This window comes from Botrytis porri (genome assembly GCF_014898465.1).
Source record: "Botrytis porri strain MUCL 3234 chromosome Unknown BPOR_006, whole genome shotgun sequence".
In the NCBI taxonomy this organism is placed as follows: Eukaryota; Fungi; Ascomycota; class Leotiomycetes; order Helotiales; family Sclerotiniaceae; genus Botrytis; species Botrytis porri.
This window is the reverse complement of record NW_024066080.1, coordinates 2,973,286-2,986,310: the sequence shown is the minus strand read 5'-3', so window position 1 is coordinate 2,986,310 and position 13,025 is coordinate 2,973,286. Positions and strand designations below refer to the sequence as shown.

Here is a 13,025-nt window from a genome sequence, read left to right as displayed (position 1 = left end):
AATTTAATAGAAGCTCTTTCTCAATCAATATTAATTAAATCTCGAATAATTTGTTATCAATTAATTTTCCTTATATTTATATTCGAGATTATATTAATTCTAGTTACAAATATAGAAAGATTAGTTTATAAAAATATTTTTTTGATTATAAAGATTTATATACTTTAAAAAATAAATGAAATATTAAACAAATATTGATGTATAAATTTTTTTTAATTATATTAAGGAGGAATGTTTATTAGATAAAAAGCTTTTAATATATTATTTCAATAAAAAGTTGATATTTAAATTCAATATAATAAATATTAAAAAGGAGGGAATTTTAATAAAAAAGTATTTTTTAATTAATATTATAGTAAATATGGAAAGATAGGTTATAATATAAGAATCTATCAAAATAATATAATAGATTTTAGATTATTAGATTTTTAATAATCTTAATTAATTGATTCAATTATTATTGAATAATATAGATTTGAAAGTGTAAATCGAGGTGAAAGTGGGCCACATGCTGATAAACTACGTTAATGGTTTCTATCCATTACTGAATGTAGCAAGGTGCCAATCATGAAAACTCTTGGTCTCAATTCCATGCGAAAGTACGCCTGTAAAAGTGTGCGTTTGAACTATGAGCACAAAGCAGTCACAAGCAAACAACGCTGCCAAGTGATACCGGATCGAAGTCGGGAACATCCACAAGAATTAACAGGCCATGTCAAATGCAGAAAATAAGCTCTACAAGTCAAAGAAGCTATTGAAATGTGGCAGCAGGGTTCACATAGCAGTGTGGAGAAGGAGACCAGCCTACTCTGCTATGTGATTTAGTAAAAGACTCATGCACGTCCCACTTTTTCACGAAATCTTACATCTTATCTGATCCGAAATTTCCATCTAATCAGATGGTAATACTGGACAATGGAGAAGGAGGAGTAGATATCAGCCAATAAATATGTGCAAACTTATCCGATGAAAATCTGATGTTGTGGTGGCAGCGCAAGATGGTATTAGCGTCAAGCAAAGATCTTTTGATTGGTTCTTCGGACCAACAGGAATCATTTCACTTGATTTCTTTCCGTCCACTATGTATTTGGCTTCTTTCAAAGAACTCTCGCGTCAGGCAATTATTAGCATAAATGGGGGCATCTTAGTTGAAGTCAGTTCTCAATAATTTGTGGTACTCTGAAGCCGCCCCAGAATGTTTCTCGTCCTCAGCTAATCTGATTCAATCTTATCTAATCTAATCGATCTTCGGTCATAGGAACAACCTAGACAAGAGTTTCCCGCCTCTCTTTATTTTTACTTTTCACGAACGTTAGGTCAAGTGCGACGTTTCTTGGATTATCGGACCACGTCCACATGCAGGGACACGGCACAAAGTATCTTGCTTGTTTTCTAATAGCGCATCGACCCATAGTGGATTTCTTCGGAATGTCGCCGAATCCCCTTGGCATGTCCAATGTCGTGAGTCAAAGTGGAGATTCAAGTAGACCGCATCTCAACCTTCGGGACCGTAAATTTTGGCCCTTCATTTCGTCCCCATATATGAAGGCACGTCGCCGATCAAGTATGCATCTATCCATCATCTTAGACAGCTCAATCACACCACCCAAGTCATCACCTTAAGAGAAATCATCACTTCTATCAGCATCATGGTTTTCATCACATCAATTGTCAAGGTCGCGGCTGTTACCGGGCTTCTCGCTCCTGACCGGAACTCAAGCCGACGTTGCCACCGCCATGCTCGCTCAGAGCGCCACTACAACCGCCAGCGGCGCTAGCACTGGATCAGCTTCTAGCAGCACTGCCACTGGATCTTCTGCTTCGGTATGTGTTATTTTGCTTTATCAATAGACTGAGTGGTTGCTAATTTTCATGAAGCCTACCTCTGCCAGTGGTGCAATTCAACAAATCAACGCGATCCGCGGTTATCTCATCGGTGGTATCAGCATCCTCGCTGCCGCTGCTGTCGCCAACTTGGCTTGATTATGAACCAACCCCTAAGAAACATGCAGACGGCTTTAGTAGTGTGATCCAGTGGTCAATGAATAAATGATGATATTTTTTCGAGTCGATGGTGTCTTTCTCTTATTTGGTATATGATTTAAAATGCGAATCGTCTTAATCAACCAACTATGTTTCTTCAAGTAAAATATGCCATGCTTAGATCTTTTATGCTGCTGTGAAAAGGCATGGTTTCATATGAGTAGAGTAATCTTGCAACCTATAAAATATGAAATCTGTCTTTCGATCTTGTCAAAAATTTATGCGAATTTAATCGAATCCACATAAATTATCGGAATATCGTGAGACACATTAGCTCTGCTAATTCGAGACTCTGGGAAAACCGTCAGTTTTGTGATCTTCCAGGGAAAAGAAATCACGGAATAATATTCCCTTCGACCAAGCAAATTAACTCCGAATTGACCGAGGAAAACTGGGGATGCGGAGATGACTAAAGGATCAGATAACTTAGATGTACCTACACACTCGCTTTATGTCTTAAATCCGTCGCTAGCTCTTTGGGGCGGCCTGCTATCGTATATATATTCAGTGATTATCTCCCCAGTTGTAAACCATAAAAAGTCATTCTGAGATACTTCGCTACTGAATACATACAACGAATATCTCCAAAGAGCTCTCACATAATGGGTTTCCTATTGTACCTCCAAATCGCCAACATAGCCTTTCATCTCCTCTTCAAACTCGTCAAACAAAAATTCACAGCCCTCATTCACCATTTCACGTACCGCGCAACCTCGCATCCAAAAAATATCCTCATCGTAGGCGGTTCATTTTCTGGAATGCAATTAGCGAGGCTCCTTTCCACATCCATACCTTCCGGATACAAAGTTATGCTTGTAGAAAAAAATACACACATGCATTATTGTTTTGCCTTTCCGAGATTCAGCGTGCTGGACGGTCATGAATATAAAGCTTTTATTCCTTATGAGGGATTGTTGAGATGTGCGCCGGAAGGAGCGATTTCTATTGTTCGTGGGGAGGCTGTTGATATTCATAAGAATTATATTGAGCTTGCGTCAAATGAGAAAATTGCTTATGAGTACCTTGTTATTGCAACGGGTGTATCGCAGCCTGCGCCGGCTCGACTATCCGCGACGGATAAAATAGGTGGTGAAAGCGAGTTGCGTAGCTGTCAAAAAGCTATCCAGGCCTCTTCAAAAATTGCAGTCATTGGTGGTGGTGCAGTGGGAGTCGAGCTCGCAACTGATATCAAAAGTTTCCTGCCGAATAAGAACGTGACGTTGATTCACTCTCGAGATCGTTTACTTGTTAGATTTGGACCACAGCTGCATGAAGTGGCTTATGAGCGACTTCAGGAGCTGGGAGTGAAAGTTCATTTCAATGAACGCCCTTCGTTGCCTAATATTAAACCGTTCATACCATCGGAGACAGAGATTGTATTTAGGGATGGTCAAGTTGAGACTTTTGATCTTGTGGTATGCGATAGGTATTATCGTAAAGTCTCTTGAGAGTCGATTACTAACTTGAAAAGATATCATGCACAGGACAAAGTCCAAACTCCAGCCCACTCAAAACCCTTTTACCAAACACAATCACAGAAGATGGTTTCATCCGTGTAGAACCAACATTGCAAGTCAAAGCCGAAGATGAAAAACACGGAAATATATTTGCTATAGGAGATGTTGCAGCTACCAACGGTCCAAAGATGGCATTCGCAGGCATGGCACAGGCGGAGGTTGCTTGTTCCAATATCCTTTCTTTGATTCGAGGATATCGGAATACACTTCAACCGTACATTCCAACCTTTATCGAGGGAAAGACTAAACTGAGTCTTGGAAAAGTAAGTAAACTATGGGTCCCCCGATTTTGAAGTCATCTTCTAACTTCTGTATGACACAGGACCGCGGGGTGTTTTTCATGGAGAATGAGAATGATTATTTACTCAAAGTTTCCAGTCATGATACAACTGATACGGATGCTAAGAAAGTGTGGAAGTTCTTTGGAGCGGATATAAAAGAATGGAAGAATTAAGTTTAGCTGCTGTCTTGAGTTTAGCTTCTGTCTCATTATGTAGCGTTTTGAAAGATCTTGCATTCGTTCTCTAATAGACAGAATATTCATCAAATCAATTCCTTCGAGAACTTGCATTCTCAGTCTCTTTACCAATCGCACGTATTCTCTCACCACAATAGTACAATACAAAACAGATAGGACCTCCTAAAACAATCCACCCGAAACCCAATTTATCATAAATCTGGGGCCCAAAGATAGGTAGACTGAATCCTATAACGTTCGAACCCTCTCGAGAAACCGGATCTTCCGATGCTCCGCAATTACCAAACTCACCAAGTTGGTAAGCAAGAAGATTTTGACTGAATACCATAATCCCTAGAGTAAAGACAGATGCGCCGATATCAACTACAGCCCATGGACCAGTCACTTCGGGCACCCAGCCGTATCAAAACAGTCCAATAGGCATTAAAATAGCACCACCTATTGAATATGGAACACGGAACTCTGGTCTGCGATGATTGCTGTTTTTGTTGCAAAGACGTCTGTATAGCGAGTCCATGATACGATCCCCAATTTGAGACGCAGTTATTGCGCCAATGGCGATTGCAATATAATGAGTAGCGATGGTTGATACTGTTTGATTGTAATGCTCTATACAACGAGTGGTAAAGATTGAAATCAAAATCGTGTAAATGCCAAAGCCAACTCCAAATGCGAGTGTGATTAATTGAATTACTGCCCGACGTATCAAGATCTGGAAGGGGCGGATAAGTCCGACAGGCAATTGAGGAACAGTTCTTTCCAATATTGAATATTGAATGTCATCTCGAAGTTAGATGTAGATGGAGCTTCAGATTTTGACCTTCGTCGAAGAAGAACTGGTGTATAAGATTCTCGAATGAAACAGTATTCTGATAAGGTTATGAGACTATTAGGGAGGCTATCCCGCAGAATATACCACGCATTGCAAAATAGCCATACACCTTTTCGACCAGTGACTTCAGAGAACTCGGCAGCCACGAAGGATCCAATAGCTAGACCAAGAAACTAAGTAGAAAACACAATCTGAGCAGTATAGTCATCGACCTAGATATCGCCAAGACCTGCAGCAATCATACTGGCTGGCATTAAAGTCACCAGCTGTCCTAGGGAAAATATAACACCAATTGTGATTTTGCGCCATGAAGGCCAACTATGGGGATTTTCTAGGTCATCTAGACCGTTCCAGGGGTCTGCCGAGACGTTAGTCTAGGTGTTTCAGATATATACTAGATTGACAGACTCCATATTCTTTTCTGATCGTTTCTGGATGTCGAGAAGCTTCGTCATCTGGATCAAGCACTGGTTGAAAACCTTCGATATTTTGCTTCTGAACTGCTAGAACCAGAATAATGTTGTTTTCTGGAGACACAATCATTTTTCTGTAGCAGCGCTTATAATTTAGGATCGATGAGACGATTCTTGTAAATTTGGACTAAGATTCGGTATTTGACTCAGAATAAAAAGGGACAAAGAGCGAAATAAATAGAAAGGAAACGGAATTGAGTAATTAACAATACATTAAAAGCCCTATTAGAACGGAGTAGGTTTACTGAATAGATCAGACTGCCTACTGTGAAATCCAATTCTTCGAACTTTCGGAATTGACCAACCTTGAACGGAGTTGAATTCTCCTCGGAATGACGTCCACTTGATGCCACCTAAAATTATCTGATCCGCTTCATGATTCTCTACAAAGTCATCTGATCCGTCCAAATCTTGACTACTTTACAGACAGTCAGCCCTACCTAACTTCTGCCTGCCTCTGACACAACCATACATCTGTCGTCACGCACTGAACAATCTACTTTTCTCTCCGACTCCGGAATAGATACATCTCGTATGCCACCGCCGACTAATCTTCACCAGGTTTTGATTCACATTAAAAAAACTCCAATCGAGATATCAGGTCCCTGGACCAAAGAATCCCTAGAGTCTGAAATAATCTAATATATTTCCAAAGTTCTGATCGAACGACATTGCATGTTGAAAGATAAGCCGGTCTCGACCTACACTACTTGAGCGAATTCAGAAACCCTTTCGCTTTATCCTTCCAACCACCATTAGACTGCGGTAATGGTCCAGATTGTTGTACAATATTCTCATTCTCTCCCTCCATAGCAAAGTGTAACATAGCTTGTACAACCATACCACCCATTTGTTTGCCATCACTCCAACTGATTCTCATTTCCCCTTTTTCCGGCTGGCAACTCCTTTCATGTGGATATAAAGTATATCTTAATCCACCTCCTCCAAACCTTGGAATCTCAGGTCCTTCCCATTCTTCCCAAGGCCCTTCTAATCGCGGCGCACATGCAATATATATCTTGTTGGCCGGAAACTTGTTGTTCCCAAACCAAAGGTATGGTCGTCCTTTAGGTGCTAGTTCCGGAACTTTAATAATTGCGCCTTGCGCCTGGACTGGAATGAGATTGACGAGTTGATGAAGTGAATAAGAACGATCCCATACTTTGCTTTTTCCATCCAGAGTATGAATGAGAAATTCGTAATTTTCTCGCGAAGTAAAATCAGACCCCGATCGAATGCGTGCCCAATGATTCTTGAGGTCAAGGGTTGGAGATGGAGCATCTTTAGCACCAAAAAGATAAATATATCCATCATCTCCTACGATATAGGTTGTTATACCAAAATGTGGCTCATTTTCCCCGAAGAGCATTTTGTCGCCCTAATTTTGTGAGTAATCTAAGCTTGAAAAAAGGCCACAAAGGATTCAGTTCAAGAGCCGTAAATAGAACTTCTCATCTCAATTTCATAATAGATTGACTATCACACCTTTTTGGGGACAAATTAATCACAAATTGCATTACTCACCATCAATCTGTCCACTTCCAAAGAATTGTCAGGTTGAACTTGAACCCGCGCAACACCTGTACCAAAACTCTTGCCAGCCGTAGATCCATGCTTTTAATGTCGTTAGCCAAACCACATCCTACCAAGAACTTCTCCCATGCATCTCGAAACACTCACCGTATACATCTTTTCATAAAACACCCACCCATCTCTTGCTCCCGGAAAATCTTCAATGATACCCCCAAATACCCAATTCACAACCCTATTAATCTTTTCCTTATTCTTTGGGTCCTTCTCATACTCTTCTTCGCTACGCGTATGAGGAATAAATGATGGTTGATATGCATTCTCATGCATGTATGTACAAGTCAATGGATCATTTCGGGGATCTGGAACATAGGCAACAGTGTTATTGGAGACTCCGACAAAATGATTCGAGGAACTATGACAGAAAGTATCGCCGAAGAGATAGTATGTGTTGCCCCCAAGGTAAACGGGGCGACCTATATCACGGGGATATCGACGGCCGGAAACTAGTAGTTGAGGGTTATTGTATAATCATGAGATTTTAAGAGTATTGACTTGCTATCCTTGACTTCACCGAGAACTTCAATGTTCTTGATCTGAGGTGGCCTACGTGACAACATTTAGAAATCATGACAAGTAACGCTTTCATGACAATTGACCTCACCATTTCATGTGAGGCATTTTGCTGGCGCCCAATAATTGATATGAAAGTCTCGATCATCGGGATAATATACAATATAATACGTTGAAATAGTATTGAGTGTGCTATTTTATACACTATCAAACCTGAAAGCATGCTCAATCTGCTGCTGCTGCTGCGTGATGTCACTATCACAGGCATACTTGTATACCTCGGTTAGCTCATATTGGTAGATATTAATATCAGGGTAGTGATCAACCGCTGTAATCGCGCCTTCCCCCCTATGAAGTTCCTTGTCCACGCAGGGAAGTAATCTACTATATGGCTTTCTCGGTTGTTGATTGGTGGCTGAACATTGGAGCTTTTGTCTGAGATAATTAACGGGTGAAGGACGCTCGGGTGTGGACAATATAAACAATAAATCAGCATTCTTTCTCGAAATCGAATGCAGGTCAATGATTTTGACAAAATAGATGGCAATCTATCGGGAAGGGAATATCTACTCGCATACTCGTAGTATAATAACAGTATGTATACAGTTGCTGCAAAGATAATTGGTTCAATAATAAGCCACAACAATATCTGCAAGTAAGCCCAGTCCCAATCCCTCCAAGCCTTCCAAGCATCACCACAATATCTTCATTAACTTTTCACGACTTGTCGCAATTCTCCATACTATCCCCATTATGAACAACTAACTTATCTCATTTCGAATAATACAATTCTCCCATTTATCTCCTCTCAGAACATATATCCTCACCCGTATAATGCTCCCCCGCAAGCTTTCAATCTTCGTCTCCTTCTTCCGCGTCGGTTTGGATTTCCAGCACTTTCTGATTCTTCTCACATGTATCGGTATCGCCTGTCTGGTAGGTAACATACTGCATTTGAGAATCCCACCCTTTATTTTACATCTCGTATTCCCCTCTTCCTCTTCCTCTCCCAATCTCCCAGTTCGTTTTCACCTATTCCCAATCCCCATTTCTCTCTAAAGCTTCACTCCTCTACCCAACCCCCCTAACCTCAACCCCCAACTCACAACTCCCTCACCCAGTCCTCCTCCCACTAAGCTGCACCACCCACCCCACCCACACCATCTACCTGCTCTCCCTCTCCTATGCCTCCACTCTCCCCACCCCCCTCACCCAAACCCTCCAGCGCAACCTCAGCTCTCTTCTTCCCCCAAATACTCAAAAAGAGTTCACTCATGATCCGCACCGGTTTTCGGGGAATATGTATGACTTCTCAATTTGCGAGTTCGGGATGGGAATGCGCTCAACATGCGGGGATATTAAAGGATATAATCACGAGTGCGAGCACAAGTACAAGTACAAATACACATTCGACCACGGATATCGATCTCGATATTGATCCCCTAAATCTCCTCCAACTAGCCGAGTCTGTGAGGAAAAGAATTGTATTCGATGGATTACTGTGCGTTTTCTTCCCCTTCTTTTCCCTCTCCTCCTCTCCTCCTCTCCTCCTCTCCTCCTCTCCTCCTCTCCTCCTCTCCTCCTCTCCTCCTCTCCTCCTCTCCTCCTCTCCTCCTCTCCCCTCTCCCCTCTCTCCCCCACAAACCCCCCAAGAGACCCAATACCAAAACCCCCACCACCCCACCACCCTAACACCCCCCTCCCAGCTACATCGCCCTCCCCCTCACCCTCCTAACCCTCCTCCTGCTGCTCCTCATCCCCCGCTGGAAAAACCGACATAAACCCCGACAACCCGCCTCCTCACGCCAAGTAAAAGCCTTTCCTTCTCGTGCCCTCAGCTTTACAATCTGCTTAACGAGCGGTAGCGCCTTCCTCTTCGCATTTACATCTATTCTCTGGCAGCATCTGGCCGCGGTGACAGCTTCGCGATTTATCGAGCGGATGAATTATGGGAGTGTGGTGGCGAGAGTGGGGAGTACCGCTATGGTGATAGGATGGTTGGGGGTATTAATGTTATGGTTTGCGTTTATGGGGTGTCTACTCATGGTGTTGAGTTTGAGGAAAGTGAGGACTTTTGGGTAATGTATCAAGTTTCAAAAATGAAATAATATATCACTGAGAATTAGATAGGATGGTCATACAACATCTACATTGTATCATCTATCGGCTATTCAATATCCAATATGCAAAATGGTATCATCGGATCATCTACAAAATTCTATCCCCCAAAGAAAGAAAATCGATTAAAAAAGTCATAAATCCCCGTCTTGTCATGCAAATCACCCCAGAAACAAATTAATAACCCTTTAGGGTTGTATTTCCCAATGCTTCCTTCAACTCTTCGACGAATAACTCCAGGCGACTAATCATCGAACCCCATTTTGGTAATTCATGATCAGCTGTACTTTGCTGAACACTGGAGCTCACGACACTAAGCTTCAAACTTGGGACAGCTGAGTTGTCAATTTCTGTGTCATTTAGAAGTGTGATGCGGTATTGGAGATTCTTTCTAAGATATGGTTCGACATCCACATCGTTCAGAGATCTCAAATGACCTTCTGAAATATCGTCGAGTAAGGCACTAGTAAGGGGAATCGTTCCTGTGACCAACTGATTAGGATCAGCTACAACGGTACCTGAGGATGAAAGCTTCGCAAAGACGCAGTGAGTGCCGACTAGATTAGGTTCGAAGGACCAACTGGCGGGGTCATCATTGAAAGGTCCAAGGAAGACGTGGATAAAGAATGACCTGGAGAGGGCAAATTTCTCAACCTGAATATTAGCGATCCATTCAGTGTATTGACCATTTGGGGCGAGAGCAAGGGAGATGAGATCATATGTCGAGTTAAGTTGGTGCTCCCGTCCTAATAATTTAGAAGTGAGACCTGGAATCAAGCCGCGAGAAACCGTTTTTGCCGGGGCAGTCGTCCCGTATAGAAGATTTATAGCCTTGATAGCTTGAGCAGTTGTATTTCCTCCTGGTAAAGTTTCTGGATATGCGTAACCAAAAGATTCCGTTGATACAACATCAGAAGAAGTATAAAAGTCGTTTCCATCGGCGTTATAAAATGGTTTTAGTGGTGTAGATACATCTTGGGTAGTTCCAGCCGTCATGGTGAAAGTGCTATATGAAGCTTCTCTGGGAGTAACATAACTGTCAGGGTTCAAGGTTTGCCAAATGGCAAAACAACGATCGATCATTGTATGATGCAGAAAGAATAATGGATCGAAGGAAGAGTAATCGATATAAGACATGTGGCCACCACTTCCTGTCAATCCGTGAATTTGATCGTGAAGAGACTCAATGGAATCAAAATCTCCTGGGCTAGAGGCGGTAATCCATGCTTCATTACTGAACGTGCTGTAGTCGTGATAATTGGTGAAGAGGTTGTAGAGACGGTTTCTGAACGATGCAGCACTATTATCAAGCTGTTGAGCAACAAGGTTGTTCTGTGAAGTAGCAGAGGCATCATTAGATGTGGGGTATCTCAAGGTTTGGGGAAACTGGCTGAACTAAGAATTGTTAGTTGGTAAATCATCATGAACAATTCATTCTCAACTTACAGGTGCATCAGGCAACTCTGATGGGTCCAAAGGGTTGAAGTGATAACTAAACAGTGGATTGGAAATGGTTTGAACACCGGCAGGGCCATTGACAGTAACAGTTGGTTCCGAAACACTTGGGGGTAAAACACTCTCCCCAGCGGGTGGTACAACAGCCCAATCCCAATATGGAATACGGAAGTTTGCTGCAGCGGCAGTATACCTGTCTCTCTCGGCTCCAGCGGGGAACTGTGCTGCAATGAATTCAACGACACTATGGAGTACTTGCTACAGAAAGTGTCAATAAATATGTCTCAGATGGCATGCATAGGATGTCTACCTCATAAAGTGCCAAGTAAGGCCTGTGCCAGGTAGGAAAGAGAATCGAGACATGGGTACAATATCCGTTATTTTCGTTACCAGGAGTTCCTTGAACTTCGTCATATGGGAGATAAGGTCTACCATGGATACCTTATTGAGAGGTCAGCAGTTTACCATTTACTACGTAGCATCGATAATTACCGGCTATTTGATACCATGAACGAATATCTGATTGATTGATAGTTTGCATCATTGACACCCCCAGAATATATAGCTCCCAAAGATCCGCATTCTTTTGTAGATCCCGGATTTCTTGACGAACTGGTATGGATGAATTGGAGCCGTTAAATGAGACTCCAGTAGTGGGCATAGGAGTAACATCCCGTTTCAAAAGCGCTCCTATGTCTACACCATAATCATAACCTCTTGGTCGATGATCGTGAGGTCTGGGGATTGCTTGTGCTGTTTGTGACAGAAATGAACCAGCAATGGTAAGGAAAGACACGATCGAGGCTCCTCGAAAAAAGACCATTTTGATAAGAAATTGCCAATTATTAGTGAGGAATCTCGTAGATATGGCGAATGATCTTCAAGTAAAGTTCTCTTCAATGTTATGACAATGCTGCAGTAGTAGAGACTGCGATTGGCGATGGATATAAATATCAAAGGGGTGGAAGGTAAAGCAGAATAAAAGTTTGAAAAACTGTAACTTCAGATTCACCAGATGAAATACTTCGGCACTGCAATGAGAGTGCGTGCAAACAAATGAATGGACGAGAATGAGATGGCGATGAGAGAGAACCGCCCCCACTACTCAGTGCTCAAGTAGAATGGGTGAGTGAAAGAGTGAATGAATGAATGAATGAATGAATGAATGAATGAATGAATGAATGAATGAATGAATACCAAAAAAGACAGTAAATGAATGTGTGTAAAGAAAATGAGGGATAAGAAGGGAGTAATGCAAATCCAAAATAGAAATGAGACTTAAATGACGAAATATCCACGGTTACATACTCTTATATTTGATTTGTTTCTTTTCCCCAAGAATCTTGGTGGAACAAAAAGAACCTTATGATGGATGCAAGAAAAGATTAGGGCTCATATGGAATCCAGGAACCAACACCTTGCCATGACTCCAGGCTGAGCCTCCGTCAGTTGGGAATTGGCGTTGAAGGAACGGCCACTCATATTGAATAAGAAAAATTAAAGATTATACCAAGAGAACGGATTGCACGAAAACGTGATTTCCCGGCCATGTTTGGTTGGAAGCGTCCATCGGCAGGTTGCCGTTAGGATTCGTGTAGCGTCCCATTAGGATGGACTTGTGGTCATCATTAAAATTTGAAGATCAACATCCTTCGACCATAGTTGGAGGCGAAGTTCAGCAGCTCATCTTAGGACAGTGACTGTAGCTCGGTCGCAGTGGTGGTGGTAGTGGTAGTGGTAGTGGCAGTGGCACGTACACGGTGGTATTGGTAGTATTGGTGTAGCTCGTGTAGCTCGTGTAGTATCGTTATAAATACCAATACAGATACATTCTGTGCATGGTGGTTGTCGATCCAAGTGTTCATCAAGTAAGATCTTGGAGAGATCAGGTCTAGTCCGTACCTAGTTCTAAGAAAGTTTGAGTAAGGATTAAAAGAGGAGCTCGGCAGGAGAAATCCTCAAGATTAAGGTTAAGGTTAATGATTACTGTATTTAGGGTTTCTCTG

At 42.0% G+C, this 13,025-nt stretch overlaps 5 protein-coding genes across 5 annotated transcripts; 3 read left to right on the top strand and 2 right to left on the bottom strand.

Annotated features, from left to right (window-relative positions):
• Positions 1–1,456: 1,456 nt before the first annotated feature.
• EAF01_005368 (uncharacterized protein) lies at positions 1,457–1,983 on the top strand (the record flags this gene model as incomplete). Its single annotated transcript, XM_038913623.1, has 3 exons — positions 1,457–1,461; positions 1,677–1,824; positions 1,879–1,983. 3 exons carry the CDS (start codon positions 1,457–1,459, stop codon positions 1,981–1,983), a joined length of 258 nt encoding a protein of 85 aa, XP_038771709.1.
• A 588-nt stretch (positions 1,984–2,571) lies between these two features.
• Positions 2,572–4,140, top strand: EAF01_005367 (uncharacterized protein). Its single transcript, XM_038913622.1, has 3 exons — positions 2,572–3,458; positions 3,515–3,823; positions 3,883–4,140. The coding sequence occupies exons 1-3, from the start codon at positions 2,646–2,648 to the stop codon at positions 4,012–4,014; spliced, it is 1,254 nt and encodes a 417-aa protein (XP_038771708.1). The 5' UTR covers positions 2,572–2,645; the 3' UTR covers positions 4,015–4,140.
• A 1,830-nt stretch (positions 4,141–5,970) lies between these two features.
• Positions 5,971–7,864, bottom strand: EAF01_005366 (uncharacterized protein). Its single transcript, XM_038913621.1, has 5 exons — positions 7,538–7,864; positions 7,448–7,479; positions 7,024–7,379; positions 6,868–6,957; positions 5,971–6,721 (listed from the first exon to the last, which is right to left on the bottom strand). Exons 1-5 carry the CDS (start codon positions 7,552–7,554, stop codon positions 6,050–6,052), a joined length of 1,167 nt encoding a protein of 388 aa, XP_038771707.1. The 5' UTR covers positions 7,555–7,864; the 3' UTR covers positions 5,971–6,049.
• A 416-nt stretch (positions 7,865–8,280) lies between these two features.
• Positions 8,281–9,599, top strand: EAF01_005365 (uncharacterized protein; the record flags this gene model as incomplete). The annotated part of the gene is made up of 3 exons (XM_038913620.1): positions 8,281–8,386; positions 8,584–8,947; positions 9,153–9,599. The coding sequence occupies 3 exons, from the start codon at positions 8,281–8,283 to the stop codon at positions 9,526–9,528; spliced, it is 846 nt and encodes a 281-aa protein (XP_038771706.1). The 3' UTR covers positions 9,529–9,599.
• A 142-nt stretch (positions 9,600–9,741) lies between these two features.
• Positions 9,742–11,842, bottom strand: EAF01_005364 (uncharacterized protein; the record flags this gene model as incomplete). The annotated part of the gene is made up of 4 exons (XM_038913619.1): positions 9,742–10,959; positions 11,011–11,277; positions 11,330–11,460; positions 11,512–11,842. The coding sequence occupies 4 exons, from the start codon at positions 11,840–11,842 to the stop codon at positions 9,742–9,744; spliced, it is 1,947 nt and encodes a 648-aa protein (XP_038771705.1).
• Positions 11,843–13,025: the final 1,183 nt, after the last annotated feature.

Excerpts from the sequence above, each read along its gene's own strand:
- EAF01_005367 (XM_038913622.1), top strand. The coding sequence starts at position 2,646 with ATGGGTTTCCTATTGTACCTCCAAATCGCCAACATAGCCTTTCATCTC. Across the intron at positions 3,459-3,514 it reads TTGAGACTTTTGATCTTGTG|ATATCATGCACAGGACAAAG; the intron begins GTATGCGATAGG and ends TAACTTGAAAAG. Across the intron at positions 3,824-3,882 it reads CTAAACTGAGTCTTGGAAAA|GACCGCGGGGTGTTTTTCAT; the intron begins GTAAGTAAACTA and ends TGTATGACACAG.
- EAF01_005366 (XM_038913621.1), bottom strand. Across the intron at positions 7,380-7,447 it reads CAAGAACATTGAAGTTCTCG|TTTCCGGCCGTCGATATCCC; the intron begins GTGAAGTCAAGG and ends CTCAACTACTAG. Across the intron at positions 6,722-6,867 it reads TGGAAGTGGACAGATTGATG|GGCGACAAAATGCTCTTCGG; the intron begins GTGAGTAATGCA and ends TCACAAAATTAG.